The sequence below is a fragment of the Jaculus jaculus genome, chromosome 3 (assembly GCF_020740685.1).
Source record: "Jaculus jaculus isolate mJacJac1 chromosome 3, mJacJac1.mat.Y.cur, whole genome shotgun sequence".
NCBI classification, from domain to species: domain Eukaryota; kingdom Metazoa; phylum Chordata; class Mammalia; order Rodentia; family Dipodidae; genus Jaculus; species Jaculus jaculus.
Genome location: NC_059104.1, coordinates 1371183 through 1394546, shown reverse-complemented (window position 1 = coordinate 1394546; position 23364 = coordinate 1371183). Strand labels below are relative to the sequence as shown.

At 49.5% G+C, this 23364-nt stretch overlaps 1 protein-coding gene across 8 annotated transcripts in view; it reads left to right on the top strand.

Annotated features, from left to right (window-relative positions):
* The window catches only part of Atp11a (ATPase phospholipid transporting 11A), a 128697-nt gene extending 107667 nt beyond the window's left edge, over nt 1-21030 (top strand). The window contains exons 23-31 of one of the 8 annotated variants that reach the window (XM_045146004.1): nt 1494-1553; nt 2420-2547; nt 3649-3784; nt 4254-4277; nt 9412-9477; nt 10115-10218; nt 11563-11728; nt 15797-16070; nt 16980-17116. In XM_045146004.1, coding sequence (XP_045001939.1) covers nt 1494-1553; nt 2420-2547; nt 3649-3784; nt 4254-4277; nt 9412-9477; nt 10115-10218; nt 11563-11728; nt 15797-15889 — 777 coding nt within the window. In that variant the 3' untranslated portion in view covers nt 15890-16070; nt 16980-17116. Of the gene's footprint in view, nt 1-1493; nt 1554-2419; nt 2548-3648; nt 3785-4253; nt 4278-9411; nt 9478-10114; nt 10219-11562; nt 11729-13649; nt 14963-15796; nt 16071-16979 lie in introns of those variants that run through there. The other 7 variants (XM_045146008.1, XM_045146005.1, XM_045146002.1 and 4 more) reach the window with 7 other exon arrangements.
* The last annotated feature ends 2334 nt before the right edge of the window (nt 21031-23364 follow it).

Here is a 23364-nt window from a genome sequence, read left to right as displayed (position 1 = left end):
CCATCAAGAAGGTAAAGTGGGGCTGGAGAGAGGGGTTTAGCAGCTAAAGCACTTACCTGTGAAGCATAAAGACCCAGGTTCAGGGGCTGGAGAGATGACTTAGTGGATAAGCACTTGCCTGTGAAACCTAAGGACCCCAGTTCGAGGCTCGATTCCTCAGAACCCAAGTTAGCCAGATGCACAAGAGGGCACATGCATCTGGAGTTCATTTTCTGTGGCTGGAGGGCCCTGGCACGCCCATTCTCTCTCTCTCTCTGCCTCTTTCTCTGTCTGTGGCTCTCAAATAAATAAATAAAACTAATAAAAGAGACCTTGGGGGCTGGAGAGATGGCTTAGCGGTTAAGCGCTTGCCTGTGAAGCCTAAGGACCCCGGTTCGAGGCTCGGTTCCCCAGGTCCCACGTTAGCCAGATGCACAAGGGGGCACACGTGTCTGGAGTTCGTTTGCAGAGGTTGGAAGCCCTGGCGCGCCCATTCTCTCTCTCTCCCTCTATCTGTCTTTCTGTGTCTGTCACTCTCAAATAAATAAATAAATAAAATTTAAAAAAAAAAGAATGGGATTTGAAAGGGCACATAGCAAAGCCCATAACATTTAAAAAAAAAAAAAAAAAGAGAGAGACCCTGGCATACATAGACACAAACTAGAATAAAAAAAAAAAAAAAACCCAGGGTCAATTCCCCAGTGCCCATGTAAGCCAGATGAACAAGGTGGCACATGCATCTGGAGTTTGTTTGCAGTGGCTAGAGGTCCTGGCGTGTCCATTCTCTCTCTCTCTCTCTCTCTCTCTCTCTCTCTCTCTCTCTCTCTCTCTAAATTAGGTGAAAATAAAAATAAATGTTACAAACAAAAAGAAGGTAGGGTGATCCTGTTACCACAAGGGGTCCCCAGAACTTAATGACAGAGAAGGGAGATGCAGCTGTAAGATGTGTGAGGAGGCGCGTCTGTCTGCTCACTCTTTAAACAGCCCTCCCCGCCACTAGGCAGCTCTTCCTGGCTGTGCTCACACCTCCATTGCTGCTTCTCCTCTCTAAGATAACACAGCTCCCTTACATTGTCTGTATTCACCACATCCAGAATACAGTTGCATGTATATCTCAGTTGTCATTAACAAAAGAGAGTTTTTTAAAAATATGTTTTATTTATTGATTGATTTGACAGAGAGATAGAGAGAATGGGCGTGCCAGGGCATCCAGCCCATGCAAACAAACTCCAGATGCATGCACCACCATGTGCATCTGGCTTATGTGGGATCTGGAGAATCAAACCAGGATCCTTTTGCTTTGCAGGCAAACGCCTTAATCGTTAAGCCATCTCTCCAACCCCAGAAGAGAATTTCTGATTCTCATTCCATGGTGTTCTCTGTAGGATGTGTAGGCTACATCTGAGTCAGTCCCTGCATGTAAAGTAGATTATGTTGACAACAGTTTATGAATTCTAGACAAGCGTATACCTCTCCAAATGTCCTTGAGCTAATAGTTGCATCTTGTTTTTCAGAATGTCTGCTTCATTTTCCCTCAGTTTTTGTACCAGTTTTTCTGCGGGTTTTCACAGCAGGTCAGTCTGATGTTTTAAGTTGGAAGCTTGCTGGTGCCTTGTTTTTCTTTCTCTGGTGGGGGTGCTGTTGCATATGGGGGCAGTACACTTTGGAAACATGCCAACATACCCTCTATGGAGTGGCAGTGGGGCCCAGGTGCCATCCATCATCCAATCTGTTGCCCCCAGGGCCTGTCAATGGGGGTGAAGAGTTAGGGATGGAGCTGAGGAATTGCCAGTCCCCTGAACCATGCTGTTTAAGGGTGTCCTGTAGCTAACATGTTCCTAGACTCATGCCTGTGGGTGAGAGAGCCAATAGGCCTGCCTCTCCTGGCTCAGACAATCTTGAGTTGGGCTATCTGACTGCAGTGAAAGTTGTTTATTTAACGCCTGAGCCCTCATGAATGTCTGGGTCCTCCTTAGAGTCTGAGGCGTTGAAGTGTACAGGCAGGTATGATCTGGGGGAAGAGGAGGATTTGTTAGCACCTTCATGGGCAGACCCTCTTCTGTCACCTATACCACCCTGTCTGTTCAGATGCACAGTGGCCACTGGCTTTTGCTTGGAGCAGCCAGGACCAGCCAAGTCAAAGCTGGAGTGATCAGAATTGCAAACCTTCTATGTGATATCTTTTGTTCTCTTTGCAAGTTTTCAGTGGGTGGGTTGGATCCAAGCTGAGCCAGCTATAATTTTAATCCTGGTAAGTTTAGTTTGTGGTGTGTGAAGACATCTCCCTTTCTGTCTCTGTAGAAAGGCAGCTCTTGATGCAATTTTGGTGCATTTTTTACATGGTTGAGCTGCTTTGTAAATCACAAGGGAACACACTTAACGAGAGCATCCGCAGGCTCCGAGCGCCCGCGAGGCACTCACTCTGCCTCTCCTCCCACAGACTTTGTACGACACCGCCTATCTGACTCTCTACAACATCAGTTTCACCTCCCTGCCAATTCTCTTGTACAGTCTCATGGAGCAGCATGTGAGCATTGAGGTGCTCAAAAGAGACCCAACCCTGTACAGGTGCGTGCTCCCCCACCCAGCCCTTGCATGCAACATGGAGACAGGAAACAGCACTGACTCCTGTCAAAACCAGAAGCGTTTGGTTCCAGCTGGTATGCTTGCTTCAACAGGAGATGTTCACGCGGAAAGCCATGAGGTGTCTGGAGAGCACTTCACACATAGTGGAGACTCATGCTATCCTGAACGCATGTGTCAGGCTATGATGCTTTTCACTGTGCTGCTTGGTGCCTGTGAAAGAGTCATGGCAGGGCTCGGTCCTGCTCGGACGGACCCCAGGGAATTCATTTCTTAAGCCAATCTGGTTTTCTGCCATTTCAGAAATTCCACAAGAATTAGTAGACAGATTTGACCTGTTCATTGTATGTATTCTTTTTCATTGTAAGACATAACATGGAGATTCTGTGCTCTTACAGTTGCTCCAGGTAGCCACAGGTTGGAGGCTGCAGTGAAGCAGCCCAGCTAGGGTGTCTGTCCACACTGGTGCCCTCATCCACGTCATTCACATTGCCCAGGCTTCTTGCCCTGCATATGTGTGTTGAGGTCTATGCAGTGTTTTCTGTGTGTAGTTGCAGAAGCTTCCGTGACCTCATAGACAAACCATTTGCCTTGCCCTGTGCAGTTCTGCAAGAGCCCCCCCTCGCCTTACGCTTCCCAGCCTTCATCAGCATGTTCGGCCATTCATGAGACCTGAAGTCTAAGGAAATAGAACTGTATGCTGATTCTGACACAGAGCAGAGGCAACGCAGCAGACACACTATTTTAACCACAGGCCTAGGAGGGCACATGGGCTATGAGCAGTCTATATTGATTAGTAGGCATCAGATATTGTGAGTTAGCTTCAGAAGGCAGAGTGCTTCAGAAGGCCCTGTGGATGTAACATCATCATGACTGTTGAGTATGAGGCAGAAAACAACAAAAACCAGTAGGGAACATTGGTGCATAGGTAGGTCTTAGGAATGTGTAGCTTTTGGTGAAGAGTTGGTGTTTATTGGTCATATACTTTATGGTACCATCCAGAGACACAGGGAAACTCTGCTGAGTGACTGGGTGGACAGGGTGGGCTTTGTGCTAATGTCAGATCACTGTTTTCCCCACCTACAGAGACATCGCCAAGAATGCCCTGCTCCGCTGGCGGGTGTTCATTTACTGGACATTCCTCGGCGTATTTGACGCTTTGGTATTTTTCTTTGGTGCTTATTTCATGTTTGAAAACACAACTGTGACCAGCAATGGACAGGTCAGTACTAAACTTGATCTTATTGCTTAAGAATAAGCCCACCCTGCACAGCTATTGTGTGAGAACAGCTCGGCCACTGTTAGGCGGACGTGTGTGGCTCTCTCCAGTGACTTGCATTAGGGTATGTCATGTCAGCAGGAGTCCAGCAAGCCCTACCCTCTGCAGAGCCTCTGCCAGCTCTTAGGAAAGGCTGCTCCTGAGATTTTTCCAGGCTGTCGCATAGCTTATATCCCATCCTGAGCTTATCCCTAGTGGTCCAGTTATTTCATCCAGCTGTCGCCCTTTAACCTGAGTGTTAAGTGACACTAGTACTTCTCCCACAGTACACAAGCATGTTTCCCTTGCAGTGAGTTAGGTTTCTAGTTTTCTAATTGACATCAGCTCTGGTTGTTTGCATACTTTCTGGGGTTTGTTTTATTCGTATCTTGCTTTTTTTCTTTTTGCCACTTGCTTCCCTTCCCACCCTCAGATAATGACCACCAACATAAACATGGTAAGACACTGTGGGTTTGTCCTATCTATGTGTTTTTGGAGTGCATTACAAATAAAATATTTCTTGAAAATATTTTCAAACGTGACTTCTTCTGTGTGACCTGTCAGTAGAAATGCTGTTAGCCTCCCATACCCTATATTGGCATTAGAGCCTTCTGTCCCCATATACTGTCTTCTCCCAGAGTCTGTCAGGGCCTTAGTGAAGAGGGCTGTTAACTGGCTTTCTAGTCTGCACTTCCTTCACCATAAATAAAGGGACTTGAGGCCTACTGGAGACCTGGCTTTTGTGGCATCCCTGTGCCACTTGGGGGAAGCTAAGATCACAAGCACCAAGCTTAGCATTACTTGCACTCATGGTCCCAGGTTCTGAGCTGGCTATTCAAATGAACACTGCAACTGGCATCAGAGAAAATTCCTTACCAGCCTCCCTTCAAGGAGCTTGTAAACAGAAATGCTTTTATTTAATGTTTAACTCAACACCTCCCTTCTCCCCATGTTGTCTTCCCATGTTGATTCCTCCAGCTGTTGGGTTGAAACCTAAGAGTCTGGCCACATGTCCTCACATTTTGTTTACCCACTTATTTCTTTGTTTCCTTATTACTGACTAAAAGATATTGGTATTTTTTTCATCATAACATAAATCCATTTTCACTAAATTGACTCAAAAGATTTACTGAAATTGATTATACTGTTCTAAAGACCCAAGTATTTCTGTGACCTATTGTCTTTGTCTATTTTAATTAAATAATGTTTGCATGTCACCAGGCCATACATATAGTTAAATAGAGCTGTCTTTTGATTCTTAACTGAGCCTAAATGAGGTGCTCACATGATCTCCTCACAGGTCAGGCCTTACGTAAGCTTCTTGCCAATTGACATCTTAAACATTCAGTTCTCAGCACTTGGCTGTGCAGTTTACTGTCACAGTGTGTCCTGTCTTGGCGGTTTCCTTCATCTAGTGGTTGGTGGCATGGGATATTGAGGAAGCAGTTCACACAGGCGAGGAAATTTGTGCAAGACTAGATGATTGTGAGATGCACAGCCAGAGCTCAGATCCCAGCTTGTGCCAGCTGTCATGGCATCTGTCTTGTCTCGTGCTGCCTGTAGTGGCCGTGACCTTAGCACGTAAGATGATAATAGGTGCTTCTCCAGGGGTTCTCTTTGAGACTGAGCACAGGGGAGACTCAGCAGCTATGTGTTGACAAAGATGATGGCGTGCTTGCTTCTCAGGCCTTTCCAGAGACCCCTTGCTGTCTCTCCTCATACCCCATCTGATTTGTTTCCTGCCTTGCTGCACTGCTGCTGGCCAATGGGTACAGTGGCATCTCTACTGCCCTTTATGGAATCCCAGGATGCCTGCCTTCTCCAACATTTGTTATCTTCTACTCCCCAGACTGGATCCTTTAGGCCTCCTTAGGCCTGTATGAAGTACTGAGAATGTTTCTTGATGGCTCTGCTATTTCCCACCTATCACCCACATGCCTGCTACCACCATTACTAGTCAAGGTGTCCATTAGGACTTGAAGTGAGAACAGAAAGAGTCGGAGATAGAGCCACACCAGAACTGCATGGCACCATGCTACTCGCAAAGGGCTTTGGTGGCCTTTCTGCTGTGGGCACCATCCTGTCAGCAGAAGCTCAGTATGTAACAGACAGACATCATCACTGTAGAACTCCCCAAAGTGTCCAGTGGGGGCAGCACGAACCAGTGCAGACATGTAAGGTCAGCCACCCTGACACCCTGTGACAAGTGGCATCGGGTGGACATGGTCACTAGTCTATGGGGAAGAAGTGAACCACTCGGATGACCACAACCACTCCGTAGGCCAGGGGAGGCCAAGGAAGACGGCTGGTGTCCTTCCTGGAAGGACCCCTTTTTGGCCTGTGTTTAGCTGGTGCATGTTTGGGAGTGTGGAGGCGCTAGATCTGCGGGGCTCAGCATGGGTGACTGAGGATGGTGACCCTCTTGGGCCTTGCTTGCAGTTTGGAGGTCACAATGCATGGTGTTCCCTGTGGATCCAGGATGCATCTTATAGGTGCGTCCATTTAGAAACCTTGCTCTGTTGATTGCAGTAAATTGTTCTATAAGAACATGTATAGATCACATTCCACTGGAAAATAATGGAATAGTAGCTCTTTTTCAGATGTGCTTGTAGAGCATTTTCTGCATAGACATCAAAAGCCATAATTACTTCTCACTTTGATTCTTCAAAGGCCATAATCACTAAACTTGCTGAGCAATATTCCTATGGGAGCACCCAGTGGGGACCGTTATTACAGAAGTCAGGAGACACCTAGAGGACCGCCAAGACAGAGCATCAATGGTAGATGATCATAGCGTGGAGCCGGCAGGCGGGTGCGGAGCTGACTTGTGGGGGAGAGAAGTGTTGAGACTTAGGGCCTTAGGAAAGCAGAAGTTGTGGAATATTTCTGCACATAAAAATTAATTCCACCTGGGTTCCAGAGCTCTAGTGAGCAGAAAATCTACTGAGAATGCTTATCCTCAGATGAGAGCAAGAGTCAAGGAGACTGGACTAAACTGATGTCAGGCAGACAAATGCAACTGGCTGAGGGACCGTCCTGTGGAAACTCATGTCTAGGCTGAGGCTGTCAGTCAGCCAAGCCATTAGTGGAGTTGTATTGTGGAAGAGTGTGTCAATCAGACTGTCATTATGTTGTGGAGATACAACTCCATCCATTAGTGAGGTTAAGGTGTGAAGCAGCCAGTCCATTGCTAGAAGTGTGAGTCACTTAAGCCACTTACACAGATATGTTGTGGTGGTGTGAATCAATCCTTTAGTGAAGTTATATTAAGGTGTGAGTCAGTCTTAACAATGGAGGGAATTACTGAAGTCTAAGTCATTTCATCAGTGGAGGTGTATTACTGAGGTGTGAGTCAGTCCATTAGTGATGGTGTACTACTGAGGGATGAGCCAGTCAGTCTATCAGTAATAGTGTATTGCAGAAGTGTGAGTCAGTCCATCAGTGATGGTGTATTGCTGAGGTGTGAGTCAATCAGGTTATATTTTCAGATCCTAAAGGCATCAGAAGCAGGAGTGTCATAGGGCTTTGTGAAAAGATCGTCTTTCTGGCAGCCCATTGAGGATAGGGGGCTGATATCCTTGGGACCTGTTTACCTGCCCCAAATCATAATGGGAGCAAGGCAAAAACAAAGTAATCATTGATAGGTAACAATTGGAAACAAATGAGGAATTTAGGACTGCACAGAGGTCATCTGTGGCCATCTGTCACAGGGAAAGTAGGTGGCCACATTTCCTGGGTTCCTAGCTACAATTCCCAATTTCTCATTCGAGATAGTTGCTCCCTGTCTGCCTATAAAAGTGATGATGATGACTGTGTGTCCTACTGGAGTCAGCCAGTGTTGTAACATGGCCCCCAGTTCTGCACTAATCCATCAAACCCGAGGAGGCCCAGCAGTGGGTAGAGAGCCACTTTCCCACAAATGGAGAAGGAGCAAGTGGCTGAAAGGCTGTTGTCCTGGTATGTGGAGATGCTAGACTCTGTGTTACTTACACGTCCCAATTACGGTGCCCTGTAATTGTATACGAGTTCTGTATTTACTGCCAAGCGGTGGGCATAGAAAGGCTGGGGTAGAAGCAGGTGCCCTTCTGCTAAGGCGGCCCATGTGCCCTGCAGGAGCTAAGCTGTTCCTCCCTCACTGTGGGCCCCCATTTGGCCAAAGACTATAGCTTGTAGCTTTCAGTTAAATGAGCAAACGGCTGCTCGCTCTCGAACCTGTTCTTTTCCCCAAGCTGAGTTATGCAGGGGAGCACTAGCAACACTGTGTATCAGAGCTCCTCATGTCACCACTCTGGGCAATTTGGCCGCATCACTCTTCCTTGGGGTCCCATCTTGTATATTTAGTAGCATCTCTACTCTGTTCCCACTGCTTATAGCAACACTCACCCCAGGTGTGGCAAAAATATCCACAGGCATGACCAGGTGTTCCTGGCTATAGAAGCATGTTGTGTGTTGATCTGAAAGCTTTTCTTCTTCAAGCTTTGCAGCCCAAAGAAGAGGCTGTTTCTATCATGGTAGGATAAAATAAGCAGGACATGTTAGAGTCCCAGAGAAATCAATGTTTTCCTCAAAGGAACTAGTGTTTTGTGTTTGTTTTGTTTTGTTTAATTAGGTTAAGTTCTTCACTGAATGTGCCCAACCAAGTATTCTCATAGACCATGCATTCATTGAATGACTTTCAAGATGTGGTTATCATGTATTTCTTTGATTAAAAACTCACCATAAGGAAAGGCATTGGTATCCCAGCTTTTTGATTCTTTGTGAAATAGAACTTCAATTTTAAAGAAGTACTGGAATGTTCCCTAAGAGGCACAGTTCACAGAGCCCAACAAAGGGAGTGGCCATCTCTGGTGGCATATAGCGATCTCAGGGAACCATTCTTGCAGATGATTCCTGTAGAGATGTGTGACCCATGTCTGCCTCCTGCTCATCCCTTCTAGGAAGAGGAGAGCCAGATCCACTTGGTTTTCTTCTCTTCCTGGGTTTGGTTGTTGGCGTCAGTGCCTGTGTTAAGGCCCTGGCTTCTAGAGGAACAGTCTTTGTTCACTTCTGTCCATCTATCTGCTTCCTACCTGTCTTGAGGCCTTCCCAGGAACACCCACCTGATGCTGTCACCTGTGTGTCCTGGTGCTTCCCTCTGGCTGTCTCCTGCAGTGTTCTAGCAACTGTGCCCCTGCAGCTGTGGGCATTTCTTTCAAGTCAGCTTCCTTAGTTTGTTCTCCTGACAGGCAAAGCACAGGGGACATCGCTTTACCGAGAATAGTCCAGATGTGTGTGCACTGTGTGTATTATGTGTCCTGTGTGTATTAGCTCCAGCTGCAAGCTGCTGCTCCTCCTGGGTTTGAGACATTAGGCCCCTCCTGCCATGTGCAAGTGCTAGTATCCTGAGCCATTGTGGCTGGCCCTGAGCTGGCCTCTTGACACTGCACTGGTCAGGACACCTAAGCTCTCTCTCCTTGGCTTAGTAGGAAGCTGTAGCCCTTGTATCTTAGGGTTGACATACAGGGACAACATGGTGTGCTCTAGTAGTCTGCCTAGGTGAGGGGGGAGAGGTACATGTCAGCAGGAGCTCACTGCAACTGTTGCCCCCACAGATGTTTGGGAACTGGACCTTTGGGACGCTGGTGTTCACTGTCATGGTGTTCACCGTCACACTGAAGGTGAGTCACTGCCAGGAACATGCTCCAGCCTACTCACAGGTAGTCTTGGAACACATGATGAGGTTATGGTCCCTGTGCTGGGTCGCAGTACTCCCAAAATTACGTAATGGAAGTGAAGGGATGATCTTTTCTTTACCAAATGATTCAGAGTAAAGTTCTTTAAATGACAGGTAGCTCCATCCCAGTATAATCAAAACGGTTTAGTAGTTAATGTGTGGCTTAAGACGATATTTTTGTGTCTAGTATGGCCCAGAGAAGACAAAGGTTAGAGGGAGGTTGGATACCCCTGGAAACAAATTAGTATATTTTGGAAAATTCAGCTTCTTAAAGTCAAGTCAGATTCTATGGAGATTTCATTATGTAAGTCCCCAAACCCATCAGACTGGGTCCTACAAAGTGGTCCAAACTTCAGGAGTTGTTTTCTTAGACATCTTAAATCAGCATAGGGGAATAAAGTTTGGAGTCCCCAGGGCCAAGAGGATCTGCAGATGACATCATAGAAGGCTCAGATCGGCCCAGCTTTTTTCTCTATGAGAGTGGGGTTTGGCTTGGTGTGGCTTGGAAAGCTTTGTGCAGGCAACTCAGTAGCTAGGTTCTGCTATTTTCTGGCCTCTGCTGATACGTCTTTTCCTTGTAGCTTGCTTTGGACACACACTACTGGACTTGGATAAACCACTTTGTCATCTGGGGATCACTGCTTTTCTATGTCGTCTTCTCCCTCCTCTGGGGAGGGATTATCTGGTAAGGATTGGTAAATACCATGTGACTGTTACCACCCTAAGCACCCCACAGCCTGTTGTCTTCTCATAGCTCCACTGGAGCTCCCACTTGGGCTTCACCCTTTGAAACCATTTGCATCCTATTCTGATCCTGATCCCAACGCCCCACCTCCAAATGCCATTGATAAGGATTTTGAGGGTCAAGTTTGTTCGTTTGTTCATGTGAACATTTGAAGACACTTTCAGTCCATAGCCCTGGAGTGACGATCCCAAAGGGCCACAGCAGCCCAACCTTACATGACACCTCAACTCCTGAGGAAGAGAGTGTCCCCTTCGGCTGAGGCAGCAACACAGGAAAAGAACCTGGAGTGGAGGGACAGCTCTGAAAACGGAGTCAGGCCCCAAGAGTGTTAGGCAGAGGCAACTACAACAGACTGTGGCCTATTTACATTGCCCCTTCCCTTGGGCAGAACTGGCATCACACTGGGCTTGGCCAAGCTAGGAGACCCAATACGACGTAATGGCACCCTCTACGTTGAGAGTCCCCTGGGAAGTGCCCCTCAAGCCGTGGATACAGGTCTCCTCTGTCCTGCTCCTCTCTACCCGCTCAGCAGGCTGGGGACCTTCATGGCCACAGATGCATAGCATGGCTCCTGGAGCCCTGCAGAGGCAGAGAGATCCACTTTGAAAAGCCTCCAGCCACCCTACCCTGAGCCAGAGAGTCAGGTCTGAGGCTTCCACAGGCATCAAGGCTATGGGAGAGGAGAAGCTTTATCTGGAGCCTGGGACATTGGGTCTCTGGGTCACATAGCTGCTGCAGCCTCCTTTCCTGAGGACACCCTGTGAATAGCAGAGGCCTTGTCTACCCCAGGCCTTTCCAGCAGTTTCAGGCGTCTTCACCTCCCGACATTGCAGTCTGATTTTCCTAGCCAGTGTCTGCTCAGAGGCGGGGCTTTCCTCTGCCCCTGAGCTTTTCCTGTTCCTGCAGCTAAGAGGTGGTCAACGGGTGACAGTGGAATATAGAACTGTGGAAGCCGTAATCAGTGGTGACGTTACTCCTCACTGCCCCTCCGTCTCCTGGGGGGGGGGGTCCCAAAGCAGACTGCAGAAGACATCTGGGACATCTGTCTGCCCAGTTTCACCTGTTGCATTTGGGTTGACAGTCTTGCGTACCTCCTCCCTGTCCCACTTGTAAGACTCCAGGAGGCAGACGAGGGTGGTTGTGCCCAGGGAGCATTAGCTATACAAGTAAACCAACCAGAACAGAGGTCTCTGGGAATGATTTGCAGTGTACACCTGTGGGCATAGGATTCCCTTCCAGCCTGGCAGGGGTCTCATCTCACTGGTTCACTGTCTCCCTGCCCAGGCCATTCCTCAGCTATCAGCGGATGTACTATGTGTTCATACACATGTTATCCAGTGGGCCTGCCTGGCTGGGCATCACACTGCTGGTCACTGTCAGCCTCCTCCCAGACGTCCTCAAGAAAGTCTTGTGCAGGCAGCTGTGGCCCACAGCAACTGAGAGGACCCAGGTATGAAAGCTGCCCGGCCATGTCCTTACTCCATCTTGTGATTGAGATGTGACTAAGAGAACACAAAGGGACTGAGTGTTACAAAGTGAGTTCTACAATGATATGTGATTCTAAGAGTTAAATTAGGTAAAATTTAAGTTGGCCAATATTTAATTTGATTTTGGATCAACAACTGAAACAAGAGTGATAGAACAAAGATTAATACAGGAAATATTTTCTGTAAATTCATCAAAAAGTGAACTGATCATTAGGTTATGGGTTGGAGTGGTACTCGGTGGTCAGAGTATTTGCTTAGCGTGTTCAAGGCTTTATCATTTTCTACAAGATGGTTAGTTTCGCTCAGAGTTCACCTTGACATGAAGAAACGGGTGTTGACAGGACTCCTAGTTACACCCGGACTCTGGCAAGCTGAATTTTCACCAGGGCAGAGTGTGGGCTTCTCAGTTTTAGCTTGCTTGGGGCAGAGTTGCTGGGAGTTCAGTAAAAGCAAAAAAGATTTTTCAGCTTCCCCCACCAGAGTCCTAATCTTCAAGTGAGGCAGTTTCATGGGCACCGCACTTCCTGCAGCTTCTCGTGACTTCCAGGAATACCAGTCCTCAGTGTAGAAAGGATGGCGCCTGTTCTTCCATATCAGCAGAGGAAGACGGGAAAGTGGCGTGGAGCTAGCCAGGAGTGAACGTCTCTCCCAGCCTGGCCACCACTCAGATGCAGGGAGCTTCAGTTTAGAATGGGACCAGCTGGGCCTGTTTAGGGTGGGAACCAGGTATCCCTGTCTGGGTACTGTTGCCACCCCATCCCACCAATTCCACTTGCAGGGCAGGGACCCTGGTTGGTAAGCCTTCATGGGACTGTGTACTAACTCAGCACAAAGTTTGGCCAGTTTCTTACCCTGGTTTATGACTCCTGCCACAGTTGATGAAATCCTTGCTGTCAGAGTTGTGAACTGGGACCTGTACCCAGAGGAGTGGACGTGTCCACACCATGTCATTATGTGCAATCTAAAGTTAATGCCTTCCAACACTGCATTGCCAAGCAGCCTAGTCCTAGAACATGGGACCCCATCTGCTTACAGCAGGACAGAGAGCAGTAGTGACTTGCACCTGACAAAAGGACTCTGGGGAACGGTGCTAGACCCATGGTAGTGCTCATCACCTCCACTGCCATGGGACCATCACTGTCCCCAGCTAGCATCCCAACCTGTGTGGGCTCAGAAACAGCCGCTCAGAGTGTTCTCTGTGTAGCCTGATAGCTTCGGCTCTTCAGTCCCAGCGTCACCACACGTGTTCCTGACAGCACCATGCCCAGGGATGCAGTGGATATGCATGCTCTTAACATTCTGAACATGGACACCGTGGACACACGTGATCATGAGTACACCCTGTGCCTAGTAGGCCCATGTTTATGACACCGTGTATGCAGTGACCATGCTTGTCCGTGATACCCTGTACCTAGGGATACGTGTTCATGACAACACTGGGCTTAGGGCTTTGACCCCCCCCCTCAAAGAGGAACAGCTCAGGGTGTGTGCCAGGTTCCCTAGCCACAGCCACAGCAACCTGGCCTGGCACTAAAGAGGGTGTGCTCTGAGCACTGTCCGCTTCTAATGGTGGACCTCAGGTGCTTGGTCAGGTAGACCTGAGCAGGGAGCTCTGTGCCGCCGAGAGGGTTGTGGCTTCAGGCAGAGGTGGGTGGGAACTACTGGGAGAATTCTTTTCATGCCCCCTGTAGTGGAGAAGTTCCTGTTGCTGCTGTAGTCTCCGAGGCTGTGAGAGGGAACTGTTAATGTTTGCTGCAGTGTTTGCCTGTAACCAACTCACCTCTTATCTCTCTTTCCTCCTGCCTCCCTTGTCCTCCACCGCTTTGCCTAAATAACCACTACTTGTTCAAACGCTCTGCGTGGGCTCCGGACTGCGGCCTGCAGGCCAGGAACAAGTGCCTTTCTGTTGAGCAGCCCACCGTCTTTATGCTTTCCCAGACCTCCAGCGGTCTGAGTTTCTGACCAACAGGTGACCACCTCTGCCTGCTCATGTGTTGGGGTGACAGCCACAGGACAATGTTGGGGAGAACCTAGTGTGGAGGCCACCCAGTGCCTACTGTTGTCACTCGTCATAATCACCATATCAGAAACACAGAGGCAGCACACAACCCATGAGAAGCACACTGGCTGTCTCCCTCCAGCAGTGACACACAGCAGCTCTTACTGTCCACAGGTCAGCCCAGAGCTCTCACCATCCTTCAGCACAGCCAGCCATATACAGTTGTGTTAGCTTGAGCAAAAAGGTGACCCTAGCACAGCCTTGCTCTCATAGCCAGTGGGGTAGATAGTGAACCCTCTTCCCACACACTCACCTCTGGCGCCCCCTTAGCTTCCTCAGCCATAGGGAAACTGAGAAAGACAAAGAGAGGGTGGTTTACTCAGGTCCCCAGCCATCATGAAGCCAAGCCAAATTGATGATGGCTTCCACTTCTTAAAAAAATGACCAGTTTGTAGAAAAGTCCTCTGATGTGCTTTGACCAAACGTTGTGGCTGTGCAGAGTCACATACCAAGCCTTTTCCTAGGGCAGCTGTGCACACCAGCGCCTGCCTCTCAGCCAGGGTGTCAGGAAGCCAACTGACACTGTGACAGCTTGATTAATTGTTCTTGTGCCCAAGTGAGTGACACGGAGGACACCTGTCGGTTGCCTGTCTCAAAACCACAGCTGGTCTGACAGGAAACGTCCAAAACAGAGAAGGGGCTATCTTTTAATAGCCATTCATCTTCCATCTTTAACCCTTTTTGTTTTAAAAAACAGTGGTACATTTAAGGCCAAATAATGGCAAAATGTTTCCAATGTATTGTCATCAGAATTTATTAAGATACATTGTTGTGTCAGCTTACTATTTACATTCTTAAAAACGTTTTGGAGGAAATCATTAGGAACACTAAAACGTCATAAGGTGCTTACAAAACATTAAATGTGTCAGCTCAAGTTACAATTGTACCTGCCCCCACCGAAGCAGCTCCCTCACACTGAGCTGCTTCCAGTGTCTGCAGAAGCTCGGCTCTAGCTGCTGGGCAGGTAGCACTCTTGGTTCCTGGGCCAGGCACCGCAGGCCACACCTGTGCAGAGATCCTGCGCAGCCAGGCACACATGGACACGGACACGGACATGCTGTTGCTGGACAGCCATGCGGTTCTGTAAAACTTTGGAGGAATAAACATATGAGCCCTCAGGTGGGCAGATTTTCTGCAAGCAGCTGGGTTTTATTTCAAGTCATTCCTTCTTAAAAGACAAGCGTCACAGACACTGGGCGTGTTATATATCTAGCTTGTATATATAACACTGTGTGCTCACCTCGTCTCCACATCTGCGCCCTTGCAGCAGCCTACAAGGGTGGCAACTCCACCCTCTGGCTCGTTCTCCTCACTGGACCCTTGCCAGTTTCACCTGCTCTTCTGCCGTCCAACTCTGTGCTCCTTCAGCACTGAAAGCTGCCCCGTGCCTTGCTGCTGAGGTGCTGGACGAATGGGACTGGAAATCCCTGGCTGGGCCCGAAGCCAGCAGCCTTGAGGACACAGCCAGCTTATGCCTGTCCGCAGGGCCGGCTGTGTGGACATTGCTCCTTGCGCTCTGGCGGCTCTGCAGAGGAAACGAAGTGCAAGTGGTGGCACATCAGGGCGCTAGCTTTGGGGTTCCACACGTGTGCCCTGTGTTCTGTCAGCCTTCGAAGCAGGGACCTGGTCAGGGCACCCTGCAGCAGCTGGGCCTCTCCCACGGGTGCTGCAGCCTATCCTTTGACCCTGTGACCAGCTCTCCTGGGCGCAGGTTTCTTCATATAAACCCTGTTCAGAGATGTCTGCCTCCTCAGCAGAGGCTCTGTGCACCCTTGTGGATGGGCAGCCTTGGGAGCTGTCTCCTACCACACAGGTCCTGTAGGCTGGTTGGCTGCCCTACTGGACAGTGGGAATGGCCTAAGGCCAGTGGAAGTGGCCATAGGCTCCCAGCAGCCGGTGCCAGTGCTGACCGCCTCCTACCATGGCAGCGGCAGTGGCCGCGGCAGCTCAGTGTCTTTCCTCGCCCTTGCAGAAGAGCTCTCAGCACCAAGCACCAGTTGATGCCACACTACGCAACGACAGGCCACTGCTGAAGGACCTCTTACCACAGCCAAGGCGCGATTAACCCAACGCTAGGTAACCATCCAGCCGCTGCCCGCTGGGCACTCGGCCTGTGTGCTGTGACTCTTTCAGACTGTCCGTTTTTCCTCCAAAGTTTTGCTGTGTTGTGCCTTTATTGATAACAGCGGTTCATGATGAAAACAGAATATATCCTTTGTACATACACCACACACCTGCTATTCCAGGTAAGTGAGACACTTGATTGTGAGCTGACCACATAGTGTGTTTATGCATACACATGGCCAGTGCCATGACACACATGTAGCACTGCCAGACAGGAAACAGCTTCACTTAAAAGCCACAGGGAATGACCTTGCCTTGACATCAGAGATGGAGTCTCACACAGGTGTACCAGACATGAGCCCATTTTCTGTCCAACTGCACCTATCATCGTTAACCGAGAACACAGCTGTGTCCTCAGCCTGGGCTCTAAGACTTCCCACACTGGCAGTGTTTCTGACCCAGCCTCACAGGCACCAAGTATTCACCATCCAGTAGTGCTTAGATAAAGCAGTGTCACCTGGAGATCACTTCCCATGGGAACAGATGTGAGCTATGCAGCCCCGTCCCCTCCTGCCTGGCTGCCTACTGATCTTTATGCGTGCCCTGCATCCTGATGGCTTTCTTAAGTGCACAGGCCAGTTCTGTCCTCAAGTAACAGTAAGTTGAGGGTATGATTTGGGTGTGATCGGCATGGTAGTGGCCCCAGTCCCTATGGAGCAGGGCACACTGGCCTGGATGAGGGTCCTCCCCACTTCTCCCCTCCCTTCCATGGAGTGAGAATTACAAGCACCTTATTCTCAGGGGTGTTTGGGGCTGGTGAGCTTTCACTGTATGTCCCAGTGGTGACAGAAGTTGTTCACTGTGTTCACCAACCATCACTTTATTCCTGGCCTCCATGTTCTTCCCTGGCATATGGGATGGTCCCTGTTGGAACTAAAGCAGGGGGTTTGTTCCTAGCTATGGCGAGGCTTGCTGCCTGTCTGGGTCAGCTCCCTTGGATGGGTCCCTACAGGTGATGTGGTGGCCTGAGGTAGAAAGGGCTCCCGTGGAAGTTCTCACAACTGATGCTGCGTCTTCTGTTCTCCTGACAGGACCTGAGCTTCGGGGCAGCATTGCAGAATTCACCCCTCTGGTCTCTGCCTAGCTGGGGCACTGAGGGCTCTGGGCCCTTAGTCATCCCATGCTGCTCCCCCCGCCCCCCCGGGAAGGTGGTGTGTACAAGGTGGAGGAGCATAGAGTACGTTGTGTTCCTGCCCCACCCGGGTCTTTCCCACAGCCATCCTGGTTCCAGTGTGAGGCACAGCGGCTGTGGGTCCAGTCTGGAGACACCACATGATGGGCAACCAGCTCCGTCCCGCCTCTGAGAGCCACTCTCAGTGCCTGTGCCTGCCGCACCCCTCGTCCTCAAGGAGGTGAGGATGGAGTCATAGACTGTGCGTCCTGGCACGGCACACTGCAGCCTGGACTGTGCGTCGAGCAAGGCTGTGGGAAAGGGCGCGATGCTTGGCCTCATCATGTGCATCACGGCTGTAAGGCTGGCCCTGCAGGCCTGTCTCCACCCACCTGTCATTGTCATACTCTGCTGTTACTTGAAAAAGAAAGCCCTCCCATTGGTCTGCATTCGCGTATGTCCAGTGGCTGTGCTGCTCATGGGCACTGCACACATGGTGTCTTACTGTTCCTGTGGAGGCCATCTACACATCTTGTCATGGAAGTGACCACATCAGACACTGAATGGTGTGTCCGCCCCTAGGCCTGCATCTTGGCTGTGCTGAATGTTAACCTAACAGGTCATGTCTGTGCACTAATTAGCTGCTGAGCCTGCACATTGGCACTTTGGAGGGTGTCCGTGTCCCCTTCCCCTTACTGGCTGTCCTGTGGAAGAGCATATTTTCATGGGTGGACAGCCATACTATCAGCCAAGCCTCTCCGGAGTCTTGCAATGTCTACCTGTCACATGCCAGGATTGATATCAGTTTACCTTATTGGAAAAGGTTTGCTCTCATGGGTCCTAATGAAAGTTATTAGTTTGGGGTGCCTGGGCAGGTGTTTATCTCACCTGAGGTGGGTCCATGCCCAAAGTTATATGGGGCTGCGGTAGGCCCATTAGTCCCCAGCAGTCTGCTGCTCAGTCCCGTCCCCCCCCCCCAACCACCACTACTGCACGTGGTTGTGGGTCTCTGTTTGGCCCAAGGTTCCATCCAGGGTTTTATTTGGGGTGGATGGGGACCCCCAAAAGGACCTTCTGTAAAGTTCCTGCTGCTGAGTATTGGGCTTCCTGGAGAGCACCAGACAGACCCTTAAAGGTCTTGGCTCATTAAGACATTTCAGTGTGATGTTTGGGACTTGCTCATCACACATGGTAGCCTTTCAGAGACTGGGAAAGGCAGTGCTGTATGCACAGTGTCCTGAAGCAGACCTGAGGTTGTGACAGACCTGTGTAGCAGGCATAGGAGCCAACATCCTGGGAAGTACAAGTGTTGTGACTTGATTAGTCAGGTCTCATCTGTGAACTGCTCGACCTGGGGGATGATCAAGAGTTACCGGGCATGGCAGCTTAGGAAGGTTCATGGGGAGCATAAACACCACACCAAAGATGGGGGACCAGCCAGAGAGAGGCCAAGGGCTGTCTCTGCAGCACCAAGACCTTGTGCCCCTCTTGGTGTCACTGGGGTCACCTCCCTCTGCACAAGGCAGCCCACACTTGGTGCCCAGTCTACATTAATCCTCAAACAGTGGTGTGTATGTTTTTACAGCCCTTTTTAAGAACCCCAAATAGGTACAATATAATACCTGTGGGAGGGAGGGGGGACAGATTCTCTGTACATTTAGTTAACAAATTATTTGTAAAGTATTTTTTTAGGAATCTTAAAACTGCCTTTGCACTGAAGTATTTTCATAGCTGTTTATATCTCTTATTCATTTGTTGATGTGTCTTCTGATTTTTAAAGTATGTTTTTCAAGCTTTCACTTTTTAAGTTTATGAAACTTTGGCACTTTAAATTCTGGAGGAGTTTTTGGTTGCCTGTTTCAGTGTGTGATGGCCGAACTCTCGGATTTTCTCTGTGCCTCTTCTTTCTGAGTGCTTCCGGTGGCCGTGATCCACTGAAGGGCAAGCTGAGTGTGGGATCATTCTCTGCTTTCTTGTCATCGTCCTTTGCATTTCATCGGTATGTTCTGTTTTGTTTTTGTTTTAAATTTCCGTCCTTCAGCCTTAAACATAGAAGATTCTCTCTGCGAGTCTGGCACTCCCCCTGTTCTGGGGCGGGGGGAGGCATTGCCTTTTCACCACCTATAGTTTGAATCTGTATGGGAAGACTGAACTTGACACATGCCACATTGTCTTTTAAAATCATACCTTAGACATTATTGAATGAACGTGCCTAAGAATTTGAAATAGACAAGGGGCACAGTAAAAACACAAGGACAGAAGAACCCCAGTGAAATGCCCTTTCAGATGTGAGCTAATACAGTTTTCCACCTTATGGTGGCTGGTGTTTACTTGCCTTAAGCTAACATTAAAGCAGGTAACGCCAACTTCACTCATTCTTTGTCTAACGATGACCTGTGAGTTACTACACTCATCAGAATGCACAGCTCCTGTGTCACATGCATGAGGGCCCTGGCTGCCTGTGTGTTTTCTTACCTTCAGCCTCAAGCACACTCAACCATGCACATGTGTGAGCACAAACGTGTACACACATGTGGGCACAAAAAATGCACACTCTCCTTACGTCCCACACACCAGCCTCGTTTCTGAGTACCCTGACTGGAGAGACTGGCTCCCTGAAGACCCACTTGAGACGAGTGATGTGCAGGCTGCACTTGCACGGGGGCTCTGAGCAGCACGGTAGCATCTGGACTGAGCTTCATGCTCCTAAGGAAGTGCATCTCCTGGCCAGGACCACCCCTTCCTCGGACCAGCGGAGGTGGGCAGCAAGCAGGGTTGGGGCCACCAAAGCTTCATATCATTGCTACATGCATGGGCTGGTCTCCAGTCACATGCTAGCTAGAACAAAAGCATCCTTGTCCCCAAATCCCAAGGATCCATTCCTGAGTACAAGCAAACCAAAGGACCCACCCTGGGAAGGCGTGGACAGCAAGGGGTGCTGGTGCTGGAGGCTGAGGAAGAGTGGGAAGAGCAGGTGGCCGGCCAGAAGGAGCGCTGAGCAGGGTAACTTAGGGCTTGCAGGGCACAGTGTCCAGCTGTAGCTGCGGAGTGTGAGTGAGCTGTCCATGGTCACTCCCATCACCAAGCACCTGCGAGGTGTGTCTACTGAAAGCTCCAGCCTGGTTCTGTGAACCAGCGAGTTGAGCATGTTCTGCAGTAATATACTGAACTCACCTTTGTTCATAGTACTACTGCAGGTTCTTGCAGTCTGCATCTCTTCTGGAAGTTACCCATTTGCAACTAACAGTAGATACATCAGTTGGCGAGTGCAATCTACTCGTGGGAGGTGGGGTAGGAGACAGGGCTAGGAATGTAGCCCAGGTGGTAGAGTACTTGCCTAGCATTCATGAGCTCTGGGTTCAGTTCCCAGCACCACATAAATTGAGTGTGGGTGATAATGATTACCTGTGTGTAGTCCAACACTCAGGTGATAGAGGCAAGAGGATCAGAAGTTCAAAGCCATCCTCAGCTATGTAGCAAGTTTGAGGCCAGACTGGGATGCCTGAGGCCCTGTCTCAAGGGGGGGGGGGGGAGTGAATGGAGATGAGAATGGTTCTGACATTGTGTAAACAAAGCTTTAAATGAAGATGTTGGAGTATTATGAAAGGGTGACTAATTTTGCAGAAATATGTCTAAAGATCAATTTATATAGCTTTATTTTTACTTTATCAAGATATACAGAATTTTAATACGCATATATTGTCTCTGACTTAAAAATCTATGACCTGTGTCTGTATTACCATTTAAAATGTCCATCCACTATGTAATGTGATAAGAGAATCTTCAATAATGTATTGAATATAAGTGGTTATCTGTAGTTGTCATCATCATAAGTACTGGAATTTATTTTAAGTTATTAGAGTAGGTACATTTAACATGTCATTCTCCAGCACTAATGTTTAACTGATAATCCAGTAACCTGCTTTGAAAAATTAAATTGTGAATTAAGTCGGATAAAACATTTCCGTGAAGTTTGTTGTGTGCTGCTAGTTTTCACTTCAATTGCTGTAGGCTGTATTAGTCTCACTGGGCTTTCTGTGGGTCATCTAAACAGGAGACTTCTGTCCACTTACAATCAAGAAGAGCTGTCTCAGTTTCTTTATAAACACACGCCATTGCAGAAGGGGCAAGCACACTTGCTGCCAACTGAAACCAGAGCAAAGCTCCCTGCGTTTATTTGGGGTTGTAATGGATGGGTACTGCGAATCAGAGCCCAGCTTCACCGGAGGGTGGGACTGTCTGCCAGTGAAGTGATAACCACCCCTCCCTCCCTTCTGACCCTGAGTCCTTGGAGCTCTCGGAAGCCTGTGTGAAGCCAGCCTTGCTCTGAGGTTACCCAGGGCCAAGGCCAGGCTTCTGCCCCACCACGAAGCCCTCTCGCTCCCTCCAAGCCAAATTCCGGCCCCCCAAGCTCAGACGCCATCTCATCAGCTCACTGGTCCCCGCGTCTGACAGCATAGAAGGGTTGGTTGTGTAGTGTGGTGTGAAGAATCCTGAGAATGTTCCCCAGGTCCTGTGCCCACTCGATGCTCTTCAATGCTCATCTGCCTCCTCCCCTACATGGCTCGGCCTCCCTCTGGTCCCAGAGCCTTCAGAGAAAAGCCCTGAGGGGTAGGGGTGCTCAAAGTCAGGGGCCACATTTGTCCACTTCCACAGATTCCATTCTGTAAGGAGGGAATGACCTTCAGGCTCAGGTTGCACTTGTTTTGGGCTGTTTTGCCTTTGCAGTTAAAGATGCTGCACTTGTGGAAGTCTCCCTGTACAGCAGGAGAGGCAGTGACTTGGCTGCACCTGTGTGTGTGAAGGAGCTCCCAGAGGTGCCTTGCTGAGCTGAGTGCCCTCCAGCCCAAGTCGGTACTCAGCACCCAGTTGAGGGTAAGCATCCCTGCCCAGGAGACAGGAGAAAGCTAACCCTCAGCAAGCGCCAAGTACTGCCCTCCCATCTACAGATGTGGGTACTGAGCACAGCCTTGGTCTGCCCACTTCTGGGGTAAGATCCTGGTCTGGCCAGCCTCGTCATCATTGTGGACGCATGAGTTGACAGAAAAACCTTGCAAGTGCACCATTTCTCAAGTACTTTCACTGAGTGGGAAAATGCCACTGGAAATTTAAAAAATTTATCTATTTGAGAGAAAGGGGGGGAGAGAGAATGGGCATGCCAGGGCCTCCAGCCACTGCAAACGAACTCCAGATGCATCTGGCTTACGTGGGTCCTGGAGAGCCCAACTGGGAACCTTTTGCTTTGCAGGCAAATGCCTTAACCACTGAGCCATCCCTCCAGCCCGCCATTGGAATTTTTTGTATGCACATGTGCACATGTGTGCTTGTCCCTGTGTATATAAGTGTGCACGAACATGGTATACATGCATGTGGAGGCCAAAGGACCACCTCAGATGTTCCTCACAAATGCTGTGCATCTTTTATTGCTTCTTTGTGCAAGTGTCTAAGCAGGTGTGGTGTGTGTGCGAGGTATAGGCATGGATGTGTTAAGATGCATGCACTCTTCGCACGTGTGTGGAGGCCAAAAGGGGGTGCCCAGTGCCCCTCCTCTGTCGCTTTCTTGGTGATTCTGAAGCCAGCCATTTTTGTGAGTCCCACTTCCTACAGGACTGGGGTAACAGGCATGGTGGTTGCATGGCTCCAGCTGTGGAGTGGGTGCTGGAAAATCAAATCCAGGTGATCTCAGCCCTCCCCCGCCCCAGGCCCTCCTGCTCCAGTAGAAGTGCTGTTAACCTCTGAGCCATAGTTCAGCCCCTATCCACCTTTTTTGAGACAGGGTCTTTCATTGGCCTGGAGTTCACCAGTTGAGCTGGACTAGCTGACCAATGAGCCCCGGGGACCTTCCTGTCTCCTCCACCCTCACCAGGGGTTACCACAGCTGCTTCCAGCACCAGTGAAGAAGCCTGGGGCTTGCTCAGTGGTTACCTCAGGAAGCTGCTGGCGTCTTCTGCTTGTTATCTGCTGCCTTCGGCCTCAGATCACAAGCTAACCCTTCTCAGAGGCGCCAAACCCAACTGGCTATTGTTTGCAAACTTAAAAACTTAAACTTAAAAAAAAAGCCCATGCTTGCACACGCGGGCAGGGACCAGCGCACATATGCTGCTGTGGAGTGGGGGGCTCCCTAACACAGGATCGCTGATGGCTAAAGTGAGCTCTCTGAACTTCCTAACCCTTCCCCAGGGCCCCTCAGAAGCCTTTGTGATGCTAATTTGCTGTGCCTTGCTGAGGGATCCCGGGGTTCTGAAAGCAGCTGGGGCACAAAGGGCTTCCCCAGCTAACAAGCCTGACACCAGCAGGGCGCCGCC